Source organism: Sarcophilus harrisii, chromosome 4, assembly GCF_902635505.1.
Source record: "Sarcophilus harrisii chromosome 4, mSarHar1.11, whole genome shotgun sequence".
NCBI lineage: Eukaryota > Metazoa > Chordata > Mammalia > Dasyuromorphia > Dasyuridae > Sarcophilus > Sarcophilus harrisii.
In genome coordinates, this window is record NC_045429.1 from 91,249,076 (window position 1) to 91,267,399 (window position 18,324).

The 18,324-nt window shown below is 30.8% G+C and overlaps 1 protein-coding gene across 8 annotated transcripts in view; it reads left to right on the forward strand.

Moving 5' to 3' along the window:
• Positions 1-18,324, forward strand: part of PTPRC (protein tyrosine phosphatase receptor type C) — a 133,737-nt gene that overhangs the window by 82,489 nt on the left and 32,924 nt on the right. For 5 of the 8 annotated variants that reach the window (XM_023501842.2, XM_023501845.2, XM_031937097.1 and 2 more), the window contains 8 exons: positions 762-788; positions 4,810-5,004; positions 5,790-5,918; positions 7,232-7,402; positions 10,256-10,378; positions 11,681-11,830; positions 15,786-15,991; positions 17,704-17,764. In XM_023501842.2, coding sequence (XP_023357610.1) covers positions 762-788; positions 4,810-5,004; positions 5,790-5,918; positions 7,232-7,402; positions 10,256-10,378; positions 11,681-11,830; positions 15,786-15,991; positions 17,704-17,764 — 1,062 coding nt within the window. The remainder of the gene's footprint in view (positions 1-761; positions 789-4,809; positions 5,005-5,789; positions 5,919-7,231; positions 7,403-10,255; positions 10,379-11,680; positions 11,831-15,785; positions 15,992-17,703; positions 17,765-18,324) is intronic. The other 3 variants (XM_023501843.2, XM_023501846.2, XM_023501848.2) reach the window with 1 other exon arrangement.

Genomic DNA, 18,324 nt, shown 5'->3' on the forward strand with positions numbered 1-18,324 from the left:
GTGGCTGATTTAGAGAGATGATCTTTCATCTGGGTGAGATAGCAGAGCATTATGTCTTATCACCTCAGGTAGATAATATAATTATCGAGGCTAATGTCAACATTTATACTCTATAGATATTAATACTGCTCATGAGTTTTTATATTTATTTAGATCTCAAAGGAGCTTTATTTTACTTTAATTTTGAGGTAGAAAGCATGAAATATATAACTATGCTATTATAAGTAGCTATTTCCACTAACCAATTACTCATGTTTATTCAAAAAAATAAGTAAAAGTTTTAGAAAACCAAATCATTGACATTAGTAATTTTTTTTTTATATTAATGATGGAACCATTGAACTTGAGACCTATTCTAACTCCTAGCTCTAACATTTACCACCTGTTTAACATTCCTTTACCACTTTATCTTTTTAGACCTCTATGTTTTCATGTATAGGTGAAGGGATTGAATTAAATTATAGGATTATAACCTTTAAGAACTCCATCCTTATACAAATGGAGTAACCTGAAACCCAGAGGATTTGGGTGATTTGTACAAAGTTAAACAGATCTGAATTCAGGTTTTCTAACTAAAAATCTTGTGCTTCATAAGATCCCTTTTTGATCTAATAGTCTGTGTCTGCTAATTAATCATCACTTATTATAATTTCATCAAGTGGTGGGAAAGAGCATGAAACCTGAAGACAGAAGATAGTAATTCCATTTAGCCATAGACAAATCATTACGATAATTTGTTTTCTTTTTTTTTTCTTTTCCAGCAGATAATTCAAGTACTGAGCAATGTGGTAAGTTTAATCTTCTCTTGGTTTTATGTCTTGACTAATCTTCATTCCTGTCTCAAAGAAAGAAGCATCTCTCCTTTCTAAGACTAAAGATGCTACCTATTACCCTAACCCTATCCTAACAAATTATTCCTGAGCTTTTTCCAATCTAGTATTAAATCTTTTTCAGATCTTATAATATTTTTCCCACTAACTCCTCCTCTTCTTGCAAAAGTATTTTGATCTCATTTATCATTTTTAAAAAGCTTCCTCTACAAATAATTTTAGATGAATAAATTAAAGCAATCTCTAGTCCAATGAAAAAATGCTCTAGACCACTGTTATTTAGAAAAATGCAAATTAAGACAACTTTGAGGTATCACTACATACCTCTCAGGTTAGCTAAGACATCATGAAAAGATAATAATGAATATTGGAGGGAATATGGGAAAACAGGGGAACTAAATATTGTTGGTGGAGTTGCGAACTGATCCAACCATTCTGGAGAGCAATATGTAACTATGCCCAAAAGGCTATCAAATTATACATAATCTTTAATCCAGCAGTATCTTAATGGGGATATAACCCAAAAATATCATAAAAAAGAGAAAAGGACCCACATGTGCAAAAATGTTTATAGCAGCCCTTTTTGTAGTAGCAAGGAATTAGAAACTGAGTATATGTCCATCAATTGGAGAATGAATAAGTTATGGTAAACCCAGGTCTCCTCCAAATCTGGGTGTTCTTGTCTGAATACCATAGTTATTCTTCTTTTTCTAGTGATCTTTTAAAAATAGAAAATTACTATCTAAAATGACTAAGTATATGGAAACTAAGTGAATGTCCATCAGATGGAGAATGATAAGTTATATCATATAATAAGTTATGATATATGAATGTTGTGCAATGTTATTGTTCTATAAGAAATGATCATCAGGTTGATTTCAAATAGTCCTGGAGAGATTTACATGAACTGATGCTGAGTGAAGTGAGTAGAACCAGGAGAATATTATATATAGCAATAGCAAGATTATGTTATGATCAACTGTGATGAACTTGGCTCTTTTCAACAGTGAGATGATTCTGGCCAGTTCTAATGGTCTTGTGATGAAGAGAGCCATCTGCACCCAGAGAGAGGACTGTGGGAACTGAGTGTGGATCACAACATAGCATTATCACTTATTTGTTGTTGTTTGCTTGCATTTTGTATTCTTTCATATTTTTTCCCTTTTTGATCTGGTTTTTCTTGTGCAACATGATAATTGTGGAAATATGTATAGAAGAATTGTTTAACATATATTGAATTACTCGCCATGTAGGATAAGGAGTAGAGGAGAAGGGAGTGAGAAAAAAAAATTTGGAATACAAGGTTTTGCAGGGGTAATGTTGAAAATTGTCTATGCATATATTTTGAAAATGAAAAAGTTTTAATTTAAAAAAAGCTTCCTCAACCCTATCCACATAAGAAATAGCTATTTTCTACCATCACTTCCTTATCAGCAATATCTTTTAAAAATATATTATTGCTATTTTCTACCCAATTCAGCTTCATTGAAATAATTAAGTGAGAATTTCCCTTCTTTTCTGTTGAAAGAGGATTTCAAATCTATCTATGGCTTTATAACTGACCTGCTTATGACTTTGAACATATCACAACTTTTTTAGCATTAGCTTTTATCTTTAATTTAATTTTCTCTAGTTTTGTCTTATTTTATTTAGCTATTTTGCATCCCATTAGATTGCTATATATATCTATACTTTTCCTCTTCCCAGTAAATTGTCATTTGTAACAAAGAAAAAAAAAAGAGGAAAAAAAATCAATTGTGTCTGACAGTATACACAATATTCCCTACCCTCAAATCCCAATCTGTGCAATAAAGGAAGGAGGTGTGTTTCTCAATTCTCTCTGAACTTGGACTTTAAAAATCACAAATCATTTCTTCTTTCCTTCCTTTTTTTTTCTTCTTCCCTGCCACTCTTCTAACCTTCCTTCCTTTCTTTTTTCCTTCCTTTCTCTTTTTCCTCCTTCCTTCCTCCCTTCCTTCCTTCTACCCTTTATCCTATCCTCCCTCCTTTTTTCTCTTTTTCCCTCCCTTCTTCCTCTCTCTTCCTTCCTTCCTTCCTTTCTCTTTCCTTCTTTCCTTCTTCTTCTTTTTTCCCTCTCTCCTTTCCTCCCTCCCTCCCTTCTGTGTCTGTCTCTTTCTGTTTCTCTTTCTCTCTCATAGTCATTTTCATATTGTTTTCTTGGTTCTGCTTATCTTACTGAATCAGTTCATAATAGTATTCCTATACTTAACCTTCATCTATATAGTCTAATCACTAATAGTCTATAAACTCCTCTATAAGCCAGGTTGTGTCTTCTATCAGCAAAGTTATAACTGTCAGTATAATAACTAACCAGAGAGGCAATCCCTTTCACAATGTCTCAAGGAAGAAGAGGATCTTATTGTAGTATGCCTTATAATTCTCATATGCTCTACTTAGAGTGCTTCCTTAGAGCTCTTGTTTTCCCTGATCCACATACATGAAAGTTGCTGGCACAGATTCCCTATACAGGCAGAGAAGTAAAAAAACTCCTGATTTTTTCCACTTGCATCCCAATCGAAGTATGGGCATTTCCAATTCAAGACAATGCTTTTACTCAATAGATAAATAAACACTCAAAAGAGCTCCATATATATTCACTTAATCCTAGAAGAATAATTCAATAGACATATTACAAATTTTAAATAAATATTTTCATCCTATCATCTCTAATTTCCTTTTATTTTTTATTATTTTCCCCACTACATTTAAAAACAATTTTGACATGTGTTTTGTAAAATTTTGAGTTTCAAATTCTCTATTTTCCTTCTTTACTCCTTCCTCTCTGAGATGGTAAGAAATTTAAGATAGGCTATATGTGCAAACAGGCAAAGCAAATTTTTACATTACCTATACTGTAAAAGAAAACAGACACCTTCCCCCGAAAAAAAAACAACACGTGAAAAAAAAACAAAATTAAAAAACAAAAAACCATCACAAAAAGTAAAGTGAAAAACAATAAGCTTCAGTATTCATTCAGACTTCCTCAATTCTTTCTCTGGAGATGGACAGTATTTTTCATTATGAGTCTTTTTGGAATTATCTTGGATCATTGTATTGATGATTATCGCTAAGTCATTCATAGTTAATCATTGTATAATATTACTGTTATTGTGTGCAATGTTCCCCTGGGTCCTGCTCACTTTACTTTGTATTCATTCATGTAAGTCTTTCCAGGTTTTTCTGAAATTATCCTGAAATGATGATCTCTTATGGTATAACAGTTTTCTATTATACTCATAGGCCACAACTTTTTCAGTCATTCCCTAATTGATGGACATCACCTCAATTTCCAATTCTTTGCTACCACAAACAGAATTGCTCTGAATGTTTTTCTGCAAATATATCTTTCCCTCCAACCTTTTAAAGATACAGATATAGTAGGGGTATTGCTGGGTCAAATGGCTCTTTATGACTAAAAAATATACACTGTCAACTGATGTATTTTGCTCCTCTTTATAATTCTTAAATTTTATAATTCTATAAATTCTTAAAAATAAAATCCTTCTATTACACACTTGGGTGGGGATTATTCAGATCAAAGAAGACATTAGCTACCTTCCTTAATGGTCCATTTGTTTCTCTCTCTCCTACCACTTTGGGGCTATGTGTTTATAAGTTCATAAGAATTATTCAGGATGATATTATTCCAAGATTGTCTAGCAGGGGTCCTCAAACTACAGCCCATGGGCCAGATATGGCAGCTGAGGACAATTATCCCCCTCACTCAGGGCTATGAAGTTTCTTTATTTAAAGGCCCACAAAACAAAGTTTTTGTTTTTTACTATACTTCGGCCCTCCAACAGTCTGAGGGACAATTACTGGCCCCCTATTTAAAAAGTTTGAGGACCCATGGAAAGGTCTTCTTCAAAGAAAAGAAGTTGTTAGTATAGGATATAAGTATATGATCATTTAAATGTATTGATTCTGAAGTTAAACCTAACTTCTTTTTTCCTTTCAGATAAATACAAAGATACGATTGTGAATTATACATTTATCTCAGGAAAATATCATGCAAATATCAATATTTCTGAAAATATCACATGTGATTTTTCACCTCCTGAATTGTGTCTTACAAACCTTAGTGAATGCTCTTTGATTGCTATACAAATTAAATCATGTCCACAAGAAAAGTTAATATTAAAGGTTCCACCAGGTAAATATCCATTTTAATTAGTACTAATTTAGTACACAGCCTTTATTTGGAGTTGTAGCTTAAACAAAAACAATTTTTAAATCTCATCCTATTTTCCTTGATGATGATTTTCTATTATTTTAGCTAGTATTTTCCACAATCACAGTCAATCTGTCTTAGGCTTCTAACTCAAGAATTGCAAGATTTTAGAATTTAGAGCTTCCAAGTGTATATATATATATATATATAGTCTTTATGAATTCAAGTTAAGCCTCCTGTTAGAATCAAGTGTCAAGGAAGAAATTTGGTGGAGGAAAAACTTTTATTTAAAAATAAACAAATTAGCAAACAAAATCTGACTATATTTAACAGAAGTAATAATCATTTATCCCTAATTTGTTTTGCTAGTGTGTCAGTACGTAATCTTCTCCCCAAATATGATTTTTTTAATAAAAAATTGAATTAGTGGTTTTAGTCACTTTTTTTTCTAGTAGCAAGTTGATTCTATCTTGACCAAGATTAGCCATCCACCTATACTATAATATTTTATGTGATTTTTTAGAAATAAATGAATGTGTTTATAATTGACCATAGAACCTGGAAAATAGTTTCATAAAATTTCAGTTTTCCCTGTAGTAATAAGCAAAATTATTTGTCCTAACTGAGCTAATATTTGTAAGACGGGGAGAAGATTTTCTCTCTAATTCATGTTACAGGAATATTTTAGATATTTATAAGTTGGCATAAAGAACATTAAAATTATGAAATGCAAATTATATCATGTTTCTTATTCTATATCTCAACAGATCCAGACCATTTTCAGCTAAATGACACCACAGGAAAAGAAGAAGCAGATACTTCTATTCGTTTAAAATGGACAGATAGTAATCTAAATGCTAATTGCAAAAGAAAATATTTATCCTACAATTTTGAATGTAAGAATGTTTGTGGATAATTTCCCCCCCCTCACCCTTAGATCCTCCATAGCTTGTAAAATATACTTATATCTGTGTTCACATTTTAAATTGTTTTGTATGTCATGCAGACCTTCATTACATTTAATGATACTTTTTATGAAATCACCAAAAATTCATCAAAAATCACTTGTCTGAAAATGAATTTACTAGCAGTTCACTAGAGGCATTTAGAGCCTCTAGTTAATGAATATTACTGTATGGAGGGAGGGCTGATAGCAAAAGCAAAAGACCAGGTAATCTAGTAAAGAGAGTACTATATTTAGAATTAGGAAAGCCTGAGTTGAGATCTTGCCTCAGAGGCTTACTTGCTGTGTGATCCAGACAAATCACTTAATCTGTCTGCCACAATGGTCTCATTTATAAAATGTAGGTGACGATATTATCTATCTCACAAGACTGCTGCAAAGTTCAGATAGTATATGTAAAGTGAATCCCAAAATTGTACATTGTGGTAATCTTAGAGCAGTTTGATGCAGAGTAAAGTTTAATCGTGGTGAAGGGGTAATTTATGATTATCAGTCAGTCAATTTGCATTATAGAACTCTTATAAAGCAGAAATAAACTTCTACTTTCAAATAAGATAAATAGAAGACTGCTATAAACAGCATAATATATTTTTTAGAATCTCTGATATCCAACTATACGCCATAATGGCCCATTCCTACTCCATGTTGCATCAAATAAAGACATTTAATAAATTTGTAGAGTTATTGAAAATATACTTGTGGTTAAACAGTGTCCAGGTCAATTATTACAGGAAGACTAGAGGATAGGTCAGGAATCTGTAATCTGAGTCCTAGTTTAATGGGAAAATCAGGTCTAAGGAATAATGGGGGACCAGAAACTATAGTGAAAGGCACAAAGGAAAAAAGCAGAGTTGAGACACTGCAAAGTCCAAGATTGAGATTATATCAAAGGAATGGAAATTAGATGTGATGGGCTGAATCTATGATGTATCTAAGAGCCACAGTAAATTTAATAGTGTTGGAAGGTAGTCTTCAAAATCACAGCAATGCATAAGCATTAAGGCTCAAGGATTGCTGGGAGCCAAACATTTTCCAGATCACCTCATCTAAGGTTGATGAGTAAACTTTAATTAGGAATGATAAATAATTCCCCCCCCAAAAAATATCAGTCATTGACTTTTATACTGGACCATCTTCTTTTCTTCAATTATAGTATCAGAGTTCATGGAGCAAATTGCAAATTTGGCTAGGGAATCAGTAACATATTAGATTTATGCCAGAAAATATAATTATTATTTCTTTCAGGTAAAAATCAGGATGGCAACAAATTACCTGTTAATCAATCAGAAAAAAATATGAATGAAATAAAATTCTTTAATTTGTTTCCTCAACAACTTTATATCTGCTATGCCTCTGTTACTTATTACAACTATACTTTTAAAGAAATGAAAATGAATATTACAACAGACTTTGGAGGTAAGTGTAGAAATTTTATTTTAATTTTATTGACATAATATTTGCTCCCTTTTCTTTTTAACCTGATGAATGATGAATAATGATAGGAGGATGAAGAGATGGGGTAGAATTGGAGGAAAAACATTTCAATTGGGCATAATTTACTAGGTATGTGATCTAAGACAAATTACCTCAATCCTTTGAGTCTTTTTTTCTTATTTGTAAAATGACAGCAAAAATTTGTCCTATCTGGCATAGCTGTTGTCAAAATCAAGAGTCATAAGACATGGAAAAGTGTTGTTTAATTTTTTTTCTTTTAATCATATCAGATCATATATACTTTGTATAGAGTCAATAGGATAGAGACCTGGCTTCAGAGTCTGGAAGATCTGGGTTCAAGTTTTTCCTCTAACACATAATGGCTATGTGACTGTGAGCCAGTCACCTAACCTTTCAGTTCCCTCAAGCAGTTCTTTAAAAATACAAGATATAATGAAAAGGCTTCTCTATTTTGTTAGAGAAAAGTCCTCTTCAGGATCTCCCCATGCTGATAAAATCACAGGTCCAGGAAAAATATGAAAAAAAGTTTCTTATTATTCCAGTACTAGTTCCTTTGTGGAAGAGCTATAGATTAATATATAGTTAATATATATAGTTAATATATAGTTAATATATATAGTTAATATATATATATATAATATATAGTTAATAATATAGTTAATAAGAGTCACAACAAATTATGGATGAATGGTGAACTACACTGTTGGAAGAAAAATGCCTTTTTTGTGAGATCCCATTTCCATTTAATATTTAAACACTGTTATTCTTGCTACTTTTCAATATTAATAAGTAAGCATCAAATGAAGCATGATTATTATTATAGTTGTTGACTAAATTCATCGAATACCTTTTGATTTCTTCATCATCATTATTACCATCACCACCATCATCACCTTAACTTTTCTTATCTTTTTTGATGGAGTTCAAATAGAAATGATCCCAGGACAAGTCACTATCCTACTATTATTTTCATAGATTTGATGTTCTACAGATTTTTATTCAACAGCAAGATTAAAAAAAAACCCCAAGTTTTTGTAGATATAAAAAAGAAATAGAACACAAGCTCATTTTAGGTAGGTTCCCTGAAAGTAAACCCAGAACAAATCTCATAGCAAGCAGGGCAATATGATTATATGTATGCCATTTTCTTTCCTGATTTTGATTTTCTTATCTATAAGGACAAGAATAATTGTCATTATTCTTTATTGTTATATACAACTCTTGAAAATTCAAAGAATATAATTGGAAATCAACTATCTTATCAGTTTCAAAGCATGGCTTTAAAGAATCAAGAACTTAATATAATACCTGCATTTAACATATATGCTTTTACTATAGCTATGGACAAGTCACCTAACATCTCTTTGCTTTAGTTATTTTCTAAGAATTGAAGTCACAGAAGAATACTGATTTTCATCAAAGGAGTAGTGGTCCATACCAAGAATTCCCCACATAGATAAAAGTCACAAATCTACCCCCCAACTCTCCACCCTGCTCCCCAAATAATTAATATCACTGTATTCCTGTGACAGAGCTACTTCTTTCTTCTATTTCTTGCTTTGATGTGATTAAATTTCAGAAACTTCCTAAAACTATCCTTTTCATTTAGTTGTGAAAGAAAAAAAAAAGATGGACACTGCTATACAGAGAAGATGTTTAGGCTTAAAATGTTATTAGATTCAATAAATTAGCAATTAATATTTAGGATTTTCATTATGATGGAAGAAAAATTATCCCTTGATCCTCAGTAGATCAGTGATAAATATAGAAATTAAAATATAGAAAGTTCCATTATTGTATCCATTTTTTGATTTAATATGTCATTTTCTGATTACTGTGATTAAACCTGAATTTATAGGAAAATTTCATACTTTTGAACACTTTGTTGAAAAAATAATTTCTATAACTAATATAACTTTTTATTTATTTTTTCTTTTGTGCTATAATAGCAGTAATTGATAAAAGTAACAGTAGAATTTGAAATAGCTTTCTAGTTAGTTATTTCTCACTTGCCAAATACTGGTTGAATTTGTGTCATTTTTTTAAAACCCAGGATTTTATAGGTTTCACTGGAATTGCCACCTGGGAACAGGACCTCTATAGAAGTATTTATACAAGCATTTTCAAATTTATAAATGTGAGACTAGTAATAATACCATTCTTCATTATTCCATAGGGTAAATTATTATTTTGTGATTCCAATTGATGTCAATGAAAAGTGTCCAAATTATGAATCCACAAAATCCAGTTGAGAAAAGTGGAATAGCAGAATGTGTAGGTGATATAGGGCCTCACAACCACCCATTTTCCTGGAGTATCCCTAAGTCAAAACATAAAGAGAAATCTCTAGGACTCATTAAGTATTATTCAATTCAATTCAATTTAACAAGCAATTGTCAAGTGTTTGCTACTAGCAGTTGTGTCAAGTCCTGGGAATATAAAAACAAAAACTCAGTGTTCATAATCAAGAAGTTTATATTTTATATGGGGGAAAAACATGTTCACAGATGGCATGGCAAAATAAATATATAGTGAATGCAAATTTATTTTGAGAAGACACTATCAACTGAGAGAAAACAGGAAAGACCTCATGAGGGAGATAGCATTTGAGCTGAGACTGGAGGAAGCTAAGGATTCTACAAGAGCAGATTAAATTCAGTCAATTGTTTCCAGTTAAATCATATCAAGAATATTAATATAGAATTATGAAATTGTTTTAATTAATGAATTCATGTATGTTTAAGATTTATAAAATGTTTTTTTCAGATTAATGTTTTCATATCATTTCTTTAATATCTCTCATTCCTTTCATAGTTCCTGCAGCACCGAGAAGTTTGACATTGGTGTCAAAAAATGAAACAGAAATTAAAATTTCTTGGGTTGCACCTTCAGGCTCTTTTCATGGCTTTATCATCCGGAGAAACAATACAGTGATAGGTAATTTTTAATCACTTTAATTTCAGGCCATCCTATGACCTTCCAGGGAATCTTGAATGAATCAGATTATCATGGAGACATCTATTTAGCTAGGGTAAAGGAATTTCAAAGAAGTCTACCATAACCTCTAGGATTCCCCAGCTTTTGAAATAACATAGCCATTTGAAGATGTTTTACAGAATTTCCTAGTCTTTCTAAGGTGTTGTATTCCTGGACTTCAGTTGATTAATTAAGAGGTATTTAATCTATCAAGCTTTTATCATGTGTCAGGAATCATACTAAAGCTGGAAATATGACAAGCTATTACCTTGTCAATCAGTTAGTTAACAAGCATGTATTAGGTGCCTGTTATGTGCCAAATACTGCATTAAATGATAGGCATACCAAAAAAAAGGCAGAATATGGTTCCTAATCTCAAGTAACTCACATTCTTTAAAAGAATTTAAAAAAATTAATTATTCTATTTTTTCAATTAATGGTTTTTTTCTTCTTTTCTCTCTCTGGAAAAAAAATGATGAAAGAAAGTAAAATAAATGAAAGAAAGTAAAATTCTTATAAATTCTTATAACATAAAATTTCTTATAATAAATATGCAGTTAAGCAAAGATACTCCTGCATTGGCCATGCCCAAAAATATATAATTCATGCCACATGTAGAATTCATCTTTTCTCTGCTAGGTGGTAGACTGAATTCTTCTCTATCCAATTTCAGGAATCATGGTTAGTCTTTCATACCATTCAGTCTTAGTAAGGAAAGAAAGTGGTCAGGAATGCTGAGAGTTTAAGCATCAGGAAGCACTTTCCTAGTCTAATATATTAGGGGACAAAATTGGGAATTTATTCAGAGAAGTTTCAAGACCCAGACCACTATCTGATCAAGTAGTTAGAATATAACCAAGGATCTGGGGCGGGGGGTGGGGGTGGGGTGGGGGGGGGTGGGAGAGAGAGGGAAAGGAAAGGATATTAGCATCCTGAATGAAGCTTGATACAGGAACCCTGAGGAGATTTATTTCTACTTGAAAGATAAGATACAAGGAAAGGAGATAAGAATTTCAGGCCTGAGTACCAATGTTAACTAAGCCATGAAACAGGATGTGACCACATATTTGGGAAATAATGTTTATATTTAAGCATTTTCCTCATGAATTTAATTCATGATTTAGAGCAATAAGATCACTTTCAGTTCTTAATTATGTATTTCATTTGGACGTTTGAATATTATTCAGAAGAGCATTTTCTGTGTTTACACATTCCAGATCATTTTACATTTTTTAAAATGTGATTATTTTTTTTTTTAAATAGCTGATAATGAATCCAATTCTACAACCAAGTATAATCTTTCAAAGTTGGATCCTTATACACAGTATAATGTATCAGTAACAGCCTTCACAGAAGGAAAAATACGAAGGGAGTCACTTGCTGTGATTGAATTCTTTCAGACAGATATTGGAAGTAAGTCATATTTGTTTCCTTGTTTTTTTAATGACATAATTGAAACTTTTGAATGTTCTATTTAAACACTTGTAGTCATGTCATATTTGAACAGAATATTGATTAGTCTAACAAATTCCATTTGTATAGCACATTCCTCACAACCTCCCTGTAACCAGGATAGTTATATGCTACCTTGAATATCAGTAAAGAGTAACTCTTGTCTCAAGATTAACAAGACCCTGAATGCTGTCCTCATCTTAGTCTCCAGAAGGATCAGATCTAGAAAACATTGAAGCAATCTAGAAGGCAGTAGATGAATCTACTAAGGTATACAGACTCAGGAAAAATGTCTTACTTAAAACCTGAGAGAGTGAAATACAGTATAGATTGGGACACTGATTTAATTATTCAGAGTCCCATGTTTGCAGTTGTCCTGTTCTTTGCATGCTCAGATATATTAAGGTTGTTGTTGTTTTTTTTTTTAACCCCGTTGGAGAATGCATCCAAATGTTTTGTAAAAAAATAATGTCAAACATCTGAAACAAAAATTGGTATGTTTACAGAGGCTCTATAACTGCTTTCTACTCATTCTTTGACTTCTTAATCTAGGAGTGTGTTTCATTGTGTTGGAATACAAAGGAAATAAAGAGAAACTAAAACAATTAGTAAAATGCATTCATTGTATTTAAAATTATTCAGAAAGAAGTTAGTAATAATTTCTATTTTTGAATATGATAATTTTTTAAAATTCTATTTTTATGTTACAATGAGTTTACTAAATGAAGTTTTAAATTCAAACATGCTGAATTCAATAAAAACATTTTTCATTTTAAAAATACACTTTTGAGATAGTCTCCTGGAAGGAAGAGAAATCATTCTGTAGCCAAAAAAAATTTTTTTTAATTTGTTTTGTTGCAATGTCTCCTATAAATAATCACCCCCTTTGTTCTCTCACCCATGAATCTTCTTAGAGAAATGATAAAATTCAAATGTTATTTTACAAATTAATATCTAAACATAAATATATGGAAAATATATTTAAATTGTTTTTATAAGCTCTGTTCTCATAAGATCATTGGCTCATATTGGGAAAAAATTTCTAACCATTTTTTCTCTTACAAGAAGTACATAGAATACAGAATATTGATCTTGGACTGTGGAAATCTATATTTAATTCAGCCTTTGATATCTATTAGTCATGTTTCTTGACAAGTAAGCCTCAGTTTCCTTATCTGTCAACTGGTACTATAATACCATTTTACAAGGTTTTAATGAAGTTCAAATGAACTAATATATGTAAAATGTTTTGCAAAAACAGTTTTCAAGAACCATATAATTGTTAAAAATGTTTTATTTTGGCATATTCAAATATGTGTGAATATTATATATATAGGTAATATTACTGTAATCTTGAAGTGTTTAAAAATAGAAAAATTACCAAATTTATCAGTTTGTCTTTTCCCTCAATCACAATATGAAAATGGTGATAATATAAATAATAATCATAATAACAATAACAATTCACATTTATTTGAAGCCTCTTATGTCCTAGACACTAAGTATATTTAAAAATATCATCTCATTTGATCTTCACAGCTATTTCTATTTTGCTATTGAGAAAACTGAGGCAAATAGTCATGTAACTAGTAAGTATTTGAAACCAGAATTGAACTTAGGCCTTCCTGACTCCAAACCAATGCTCTATCCACTACATTATCAATTGCCTTTGATATATAACTGAAATATAGTGTTTTGTATAGTATCTAGAGAGTCTTATTTATTACCTACTTTAACTTCATGATGCTGTGAAATAAGACACTAGGAATTTTATTATCTACTTTCTAACCAAAAGAAAACTTAGACTGAGTAGAGTAAAATAATTTGTCCTTCCCTAATGGCTTGTAAATATTAGAGGCAAGGTTTGAATGTAAATCTTTCAATCTCCAGGTCTAGCATTTCTCCCTTTTTCAAGTAACTATCTCTTACCCCTTTACTCACTGTTATTTAATTTTTTTATACTTTTTTTTGACCAAAATCTCCCTAAGTTCTTTTAAGAAAACACTTTTCAGCAGTCTTTAACAGAGAATATTCAAAGTTGATTTAATTTTTTTTCTGGTTGACCTCTGGGTCAACATTTTGAGACAGTGAATAGGACAGGGATTTTGCCTCTATCTTCAATGGTCCCAGCTTTCTGTTTCCTTATTTTTTTTTGGTCTGAGATAATTTTTCAATGTTATCCCTCACTGTTTTCTACTATAGATAATCTGTTCCCTCATATTACAAAGTTTGTAGGTTTTATAACTACTATTAGTGACTTCCTTCTGGGATTGAAAAAAGATTCTTAATAGTTGATGGTGTTAAAAATATATATTGCTAAATTAATCAGAATTATTATAAATAAGCAAAGCCTTCCAACTCACAATTTCAACATTTTCTCAGATAGGACACTAAAATTTCAAGCTATTTTGGGGAGGTTGTCTTGGTGTGAGATCAAATAATCTCAATATCGTGTAAGGGTGAAACTGTAAAAAGAACAAAAGATTAACATAAAAACAATTATTATCATAAATGGCAGCTGAGTCATTACTTTGATACTCTAATATCATAATCCCCAATTTATTAAATGAAAATATAGACATGGCACTAAAAATGGAGAGAGTTACTGTTGCATACCAGATATATGGAGAGGAAGTCTATGCAAGAGGAGATACAATTTTGATATTTAAAAATCAATTCTCAAGAAATATGAAGGATGAAAAAATGCAAAATGGTTGGAAAAAGTCACTGATATAATTATTACCAAAACAAAGATACTCTGGAAATGTTACTATTGATCTAGCTACTGTCTCTTTCATTTGTTTAAAAAATTGTGAGAATGTTTTCCAAAATAAAAAGAAAATTCCTGAGGAAATCCTCAGAAGGTACCAGGAAATCTTTCACAAATAACATTCTATATCAGATCACATCACTATATGCATTCAATTATAATAATAACTTGTCTGATAATAATATATTATTTTAAGTTTTCCAAAATTTTTACAGACATTATTATATACATTATTTCTTTTGATTCTGAGAACAAAGCTGGGAGGTAGGCACTATAAATATTATTGTTGAAATTTCACTTAAAAAAAAGAAATAATAACAACAAAAATCCCAATTAAAAACTACCTGAAATTGAAGGAAATTAAGTAACTTATTCATTGGTAACCCAGCTAGTAAATGATGAAAACTCGGATTTGGGGGTTTTAAGTCCAATGCTCTCTCTCCACTATACTAAGCTCTTTCAATTTTTTAAAAAAAGTTCATAGAATACAAAAATATCAATGTCAGTTATTTGTAAATAATTATGACTCAGATTCACACGTTAAGATCTTCTAAGATTTCTTGATAGACACAATAATGTAGGTGATTTTATTTAATAACCTTCCAATGTTAATATCAAATGAAATGGTGTTCATAGAAGAGGCATTCCCCATAGATATTAAGGATCTCTATGTGTTTCTGTTTACAGATGCTATTGTATTGAATACATCAATAGAAAAGGTATTGCAGAGCCTGTGAAAACAGGTTGTTAATCTTCTATGTTATAATTTCAAGTAGGATGAGCCACTGAAACAGATCATTCATCTGTATATGTAGGAGTGTAGCAATATATGTGCATATGTTAATAGATAACACATTTTGTACACATACACATGTATGACTATATAGTATATATTTGAACACACGTGTTTATATATAGGGTAAAATAGGTGTCAAAACATGTGGAGAATACCTATAAGATGATAGATCCATGCATTCTGTGTTCATTCCCACCAAGGAATAAATTTTAGACTTTATAGTTATTAATGTATTGAAAATCTTGTAATGTAAATTAATGGATTATTTTAAAAGTAGATGTTTCCAAAGACTTATAGTTGACTTATGAATGATGAAAACTGAAAAGATGTCATTCTTTTTTTTCAAATAGAACCAGACAAGGTTAAAGACATGGATGTAGTTTTAATGGGTGATAATACTGTAACAGTGCTATGCAAGGAGCCAGATAAAACGCATGGTCCCAGTTTGATCTACTATTTGAATGTGACACCTCCGTACAATAAGCAACCTATAGAGAACAAAATTTGCAAATTTACACTGGAAAATCTTCCTTTCATGACTACTCATAATTTTACGGTAAGACACATTTTTAACCTTTAAAAATCTGATTAAATCTTTGTCTAATTGTGCTGGACATTTGAAGGAAACAATACATACTTGATTTGTTGATCCAAATTTCAAATTTATCTGCCTCATGTTCAAATTATGGCATGTCCTTATATATATTTTATTATATTTAGAAATTTTTAGCTTCTCAGTTTTTAATAAATGCTTGCCAGGCTTTTAAAAAAAGCCAAAGATTGTTACATTATAATATTAGCTATATCAGACATTCTTCTTATAAGGGTTTGATATTGGACTGATATGTTTGCATTACATAGTCAATTGATTTCTCCCTGCTCTATGACCATACATTTTCAAATTTAGCTAAACATTTTGTTTATGAAAGTTATTTGTCACAAGGATAGTACAATGAGAGAGGATATAGGGCTCAGTGACAGCTTAACATCATTACATGGGGAAAGCAAATTATAACTTAAACCAAAAATATATACCTTGCTTATTTTGAATTATTAGCATATAGTTGTTTTTGAACTATATTATTATTCAATTATTCAATTATTCAATGTTAGGTTCCAAATGCATTTTCATTTCAGGATCTCAAGTATTTACATGCCATAAAATGAAATGGAGCTGACAAATAGCCAAAAATCTTCATGGCTGGTCTTGTTTTCCTGACTGAATAGTTCCCTATTCCTTAATTGAATGTATCAGTGGGTCTGTCACCTTGGTACTACCTCTGTTTTTTTATAATGATCTTTGATATCTTTTCAGAGGAAGAGCTAATCCCAAATTAATAGTCTTCCTTTTTTTTTTTCATGGATTTAGTTGTCTTGGCACTTTTCCCTAGCAGTTGAGGGTGGGCAGAACTTGGCTTTTTTAAGGACTTGAAGAGAGCATAGAATAGATCCTAACTCTTGCAAATGAATCACTGTGATAAGGATCACTAGATCTCATACTCAGGCTTAGAATTGGAGAAGCTACTGGTCATGCTATTTAAGGTAGGAACATTTTTACTCCTATTTGTGGTTGTTGTTGTTCTGTAATTTATCAATTCAGCTAGCTTATCATTAACTGATACTAGTTAAACAAGAACTACTACTTGAGAGTCTTAGTTGATGGACCACTTGGTATTTTTAAAGAAGATTTTTATAAATTTTTTTTCTAGAAACCATCCTTACAAGCAGCTCATTCACTTGTATATGCACACACATACACACAAATATTAAAGCTAATGTTTATTTCAGATTAATTAGCAGTATGATATAAAATCATTGTAAGGATCCTATTGCTCATGTGTCATCTAACTCATAAAGACAGCTTTGAGAGGAAATTAAATGCCATCAAATCCACACTCATTCTATAGATAAAGAAAACCATGGCCCAGAATGAATGGAGGAGGAGGAGAGGAAGACAAAGCAGTTTCTATTGCATACTTTTAGATTTCCTATATTATTTTCTTTAAGAAAAAAATATTACTTTGGCATAACATTTATTTATATTTATAATATAATTATAATAATAATATAATAATTTATTTATAAATAAATTATATAATAATAATTTATTTTATAATATATATAATTTTATATATTCTCAGGCCAGAGGATTCAATATTGTATTATTTTAAAAACATACATGATTTACTTTTAATTATTGCATTGTTAAGTGCATTATATTATTAAAATTAAAATTGTGTTTGTGCATGTTTCTTGCATTATATTCAGCTCTACGCTTTCAATTCGAAGAATTTTGGAGAGCCAGATCATAGAATAATAAAAACAAGATGTAAGTTACATCATCTATCTACCTACCAAAAAAACTATTAAATGCAATTAATTGGTACTACTATTGAAAAACTGTGTTGTTAAAAATAGATATTTGAATGCTTTAAAGACCAATACCCATATTTATAACTGCTAAAATTGTATTTTTAAAAATGGAACTTTTTCACTATGGCACATCTATGGTGTATATATATATATATGTAGCAAAGGGTATAAGTATGCCTACTAGCATGCAATTAAAAGTGAAGGAAAGTTTAATAGAAAGGAAAATAAACTTCTGAGATTATTCACAGAATCCCACTTTTCATGGTAAGGATTCTGGCCTAGCTTGGATTGGGCAAAATATCCTTTGTCATTCCTTCTCATTGAGAGATTTTGTGAAATAATAGGCAGAAAAATATGATAAGTATTTAACCCTGTAGGTATTCCTCCAAGTGACAAAGATTAAATCCCCTCTCAGATTTACTGGATAGTTTTCAAGATTTATTTTGATCAAGAAAAGAAAAATCTATCCCTGAAAATCAATATGTGATGTTATGTCCTTTTAAAACTTAATTAGGA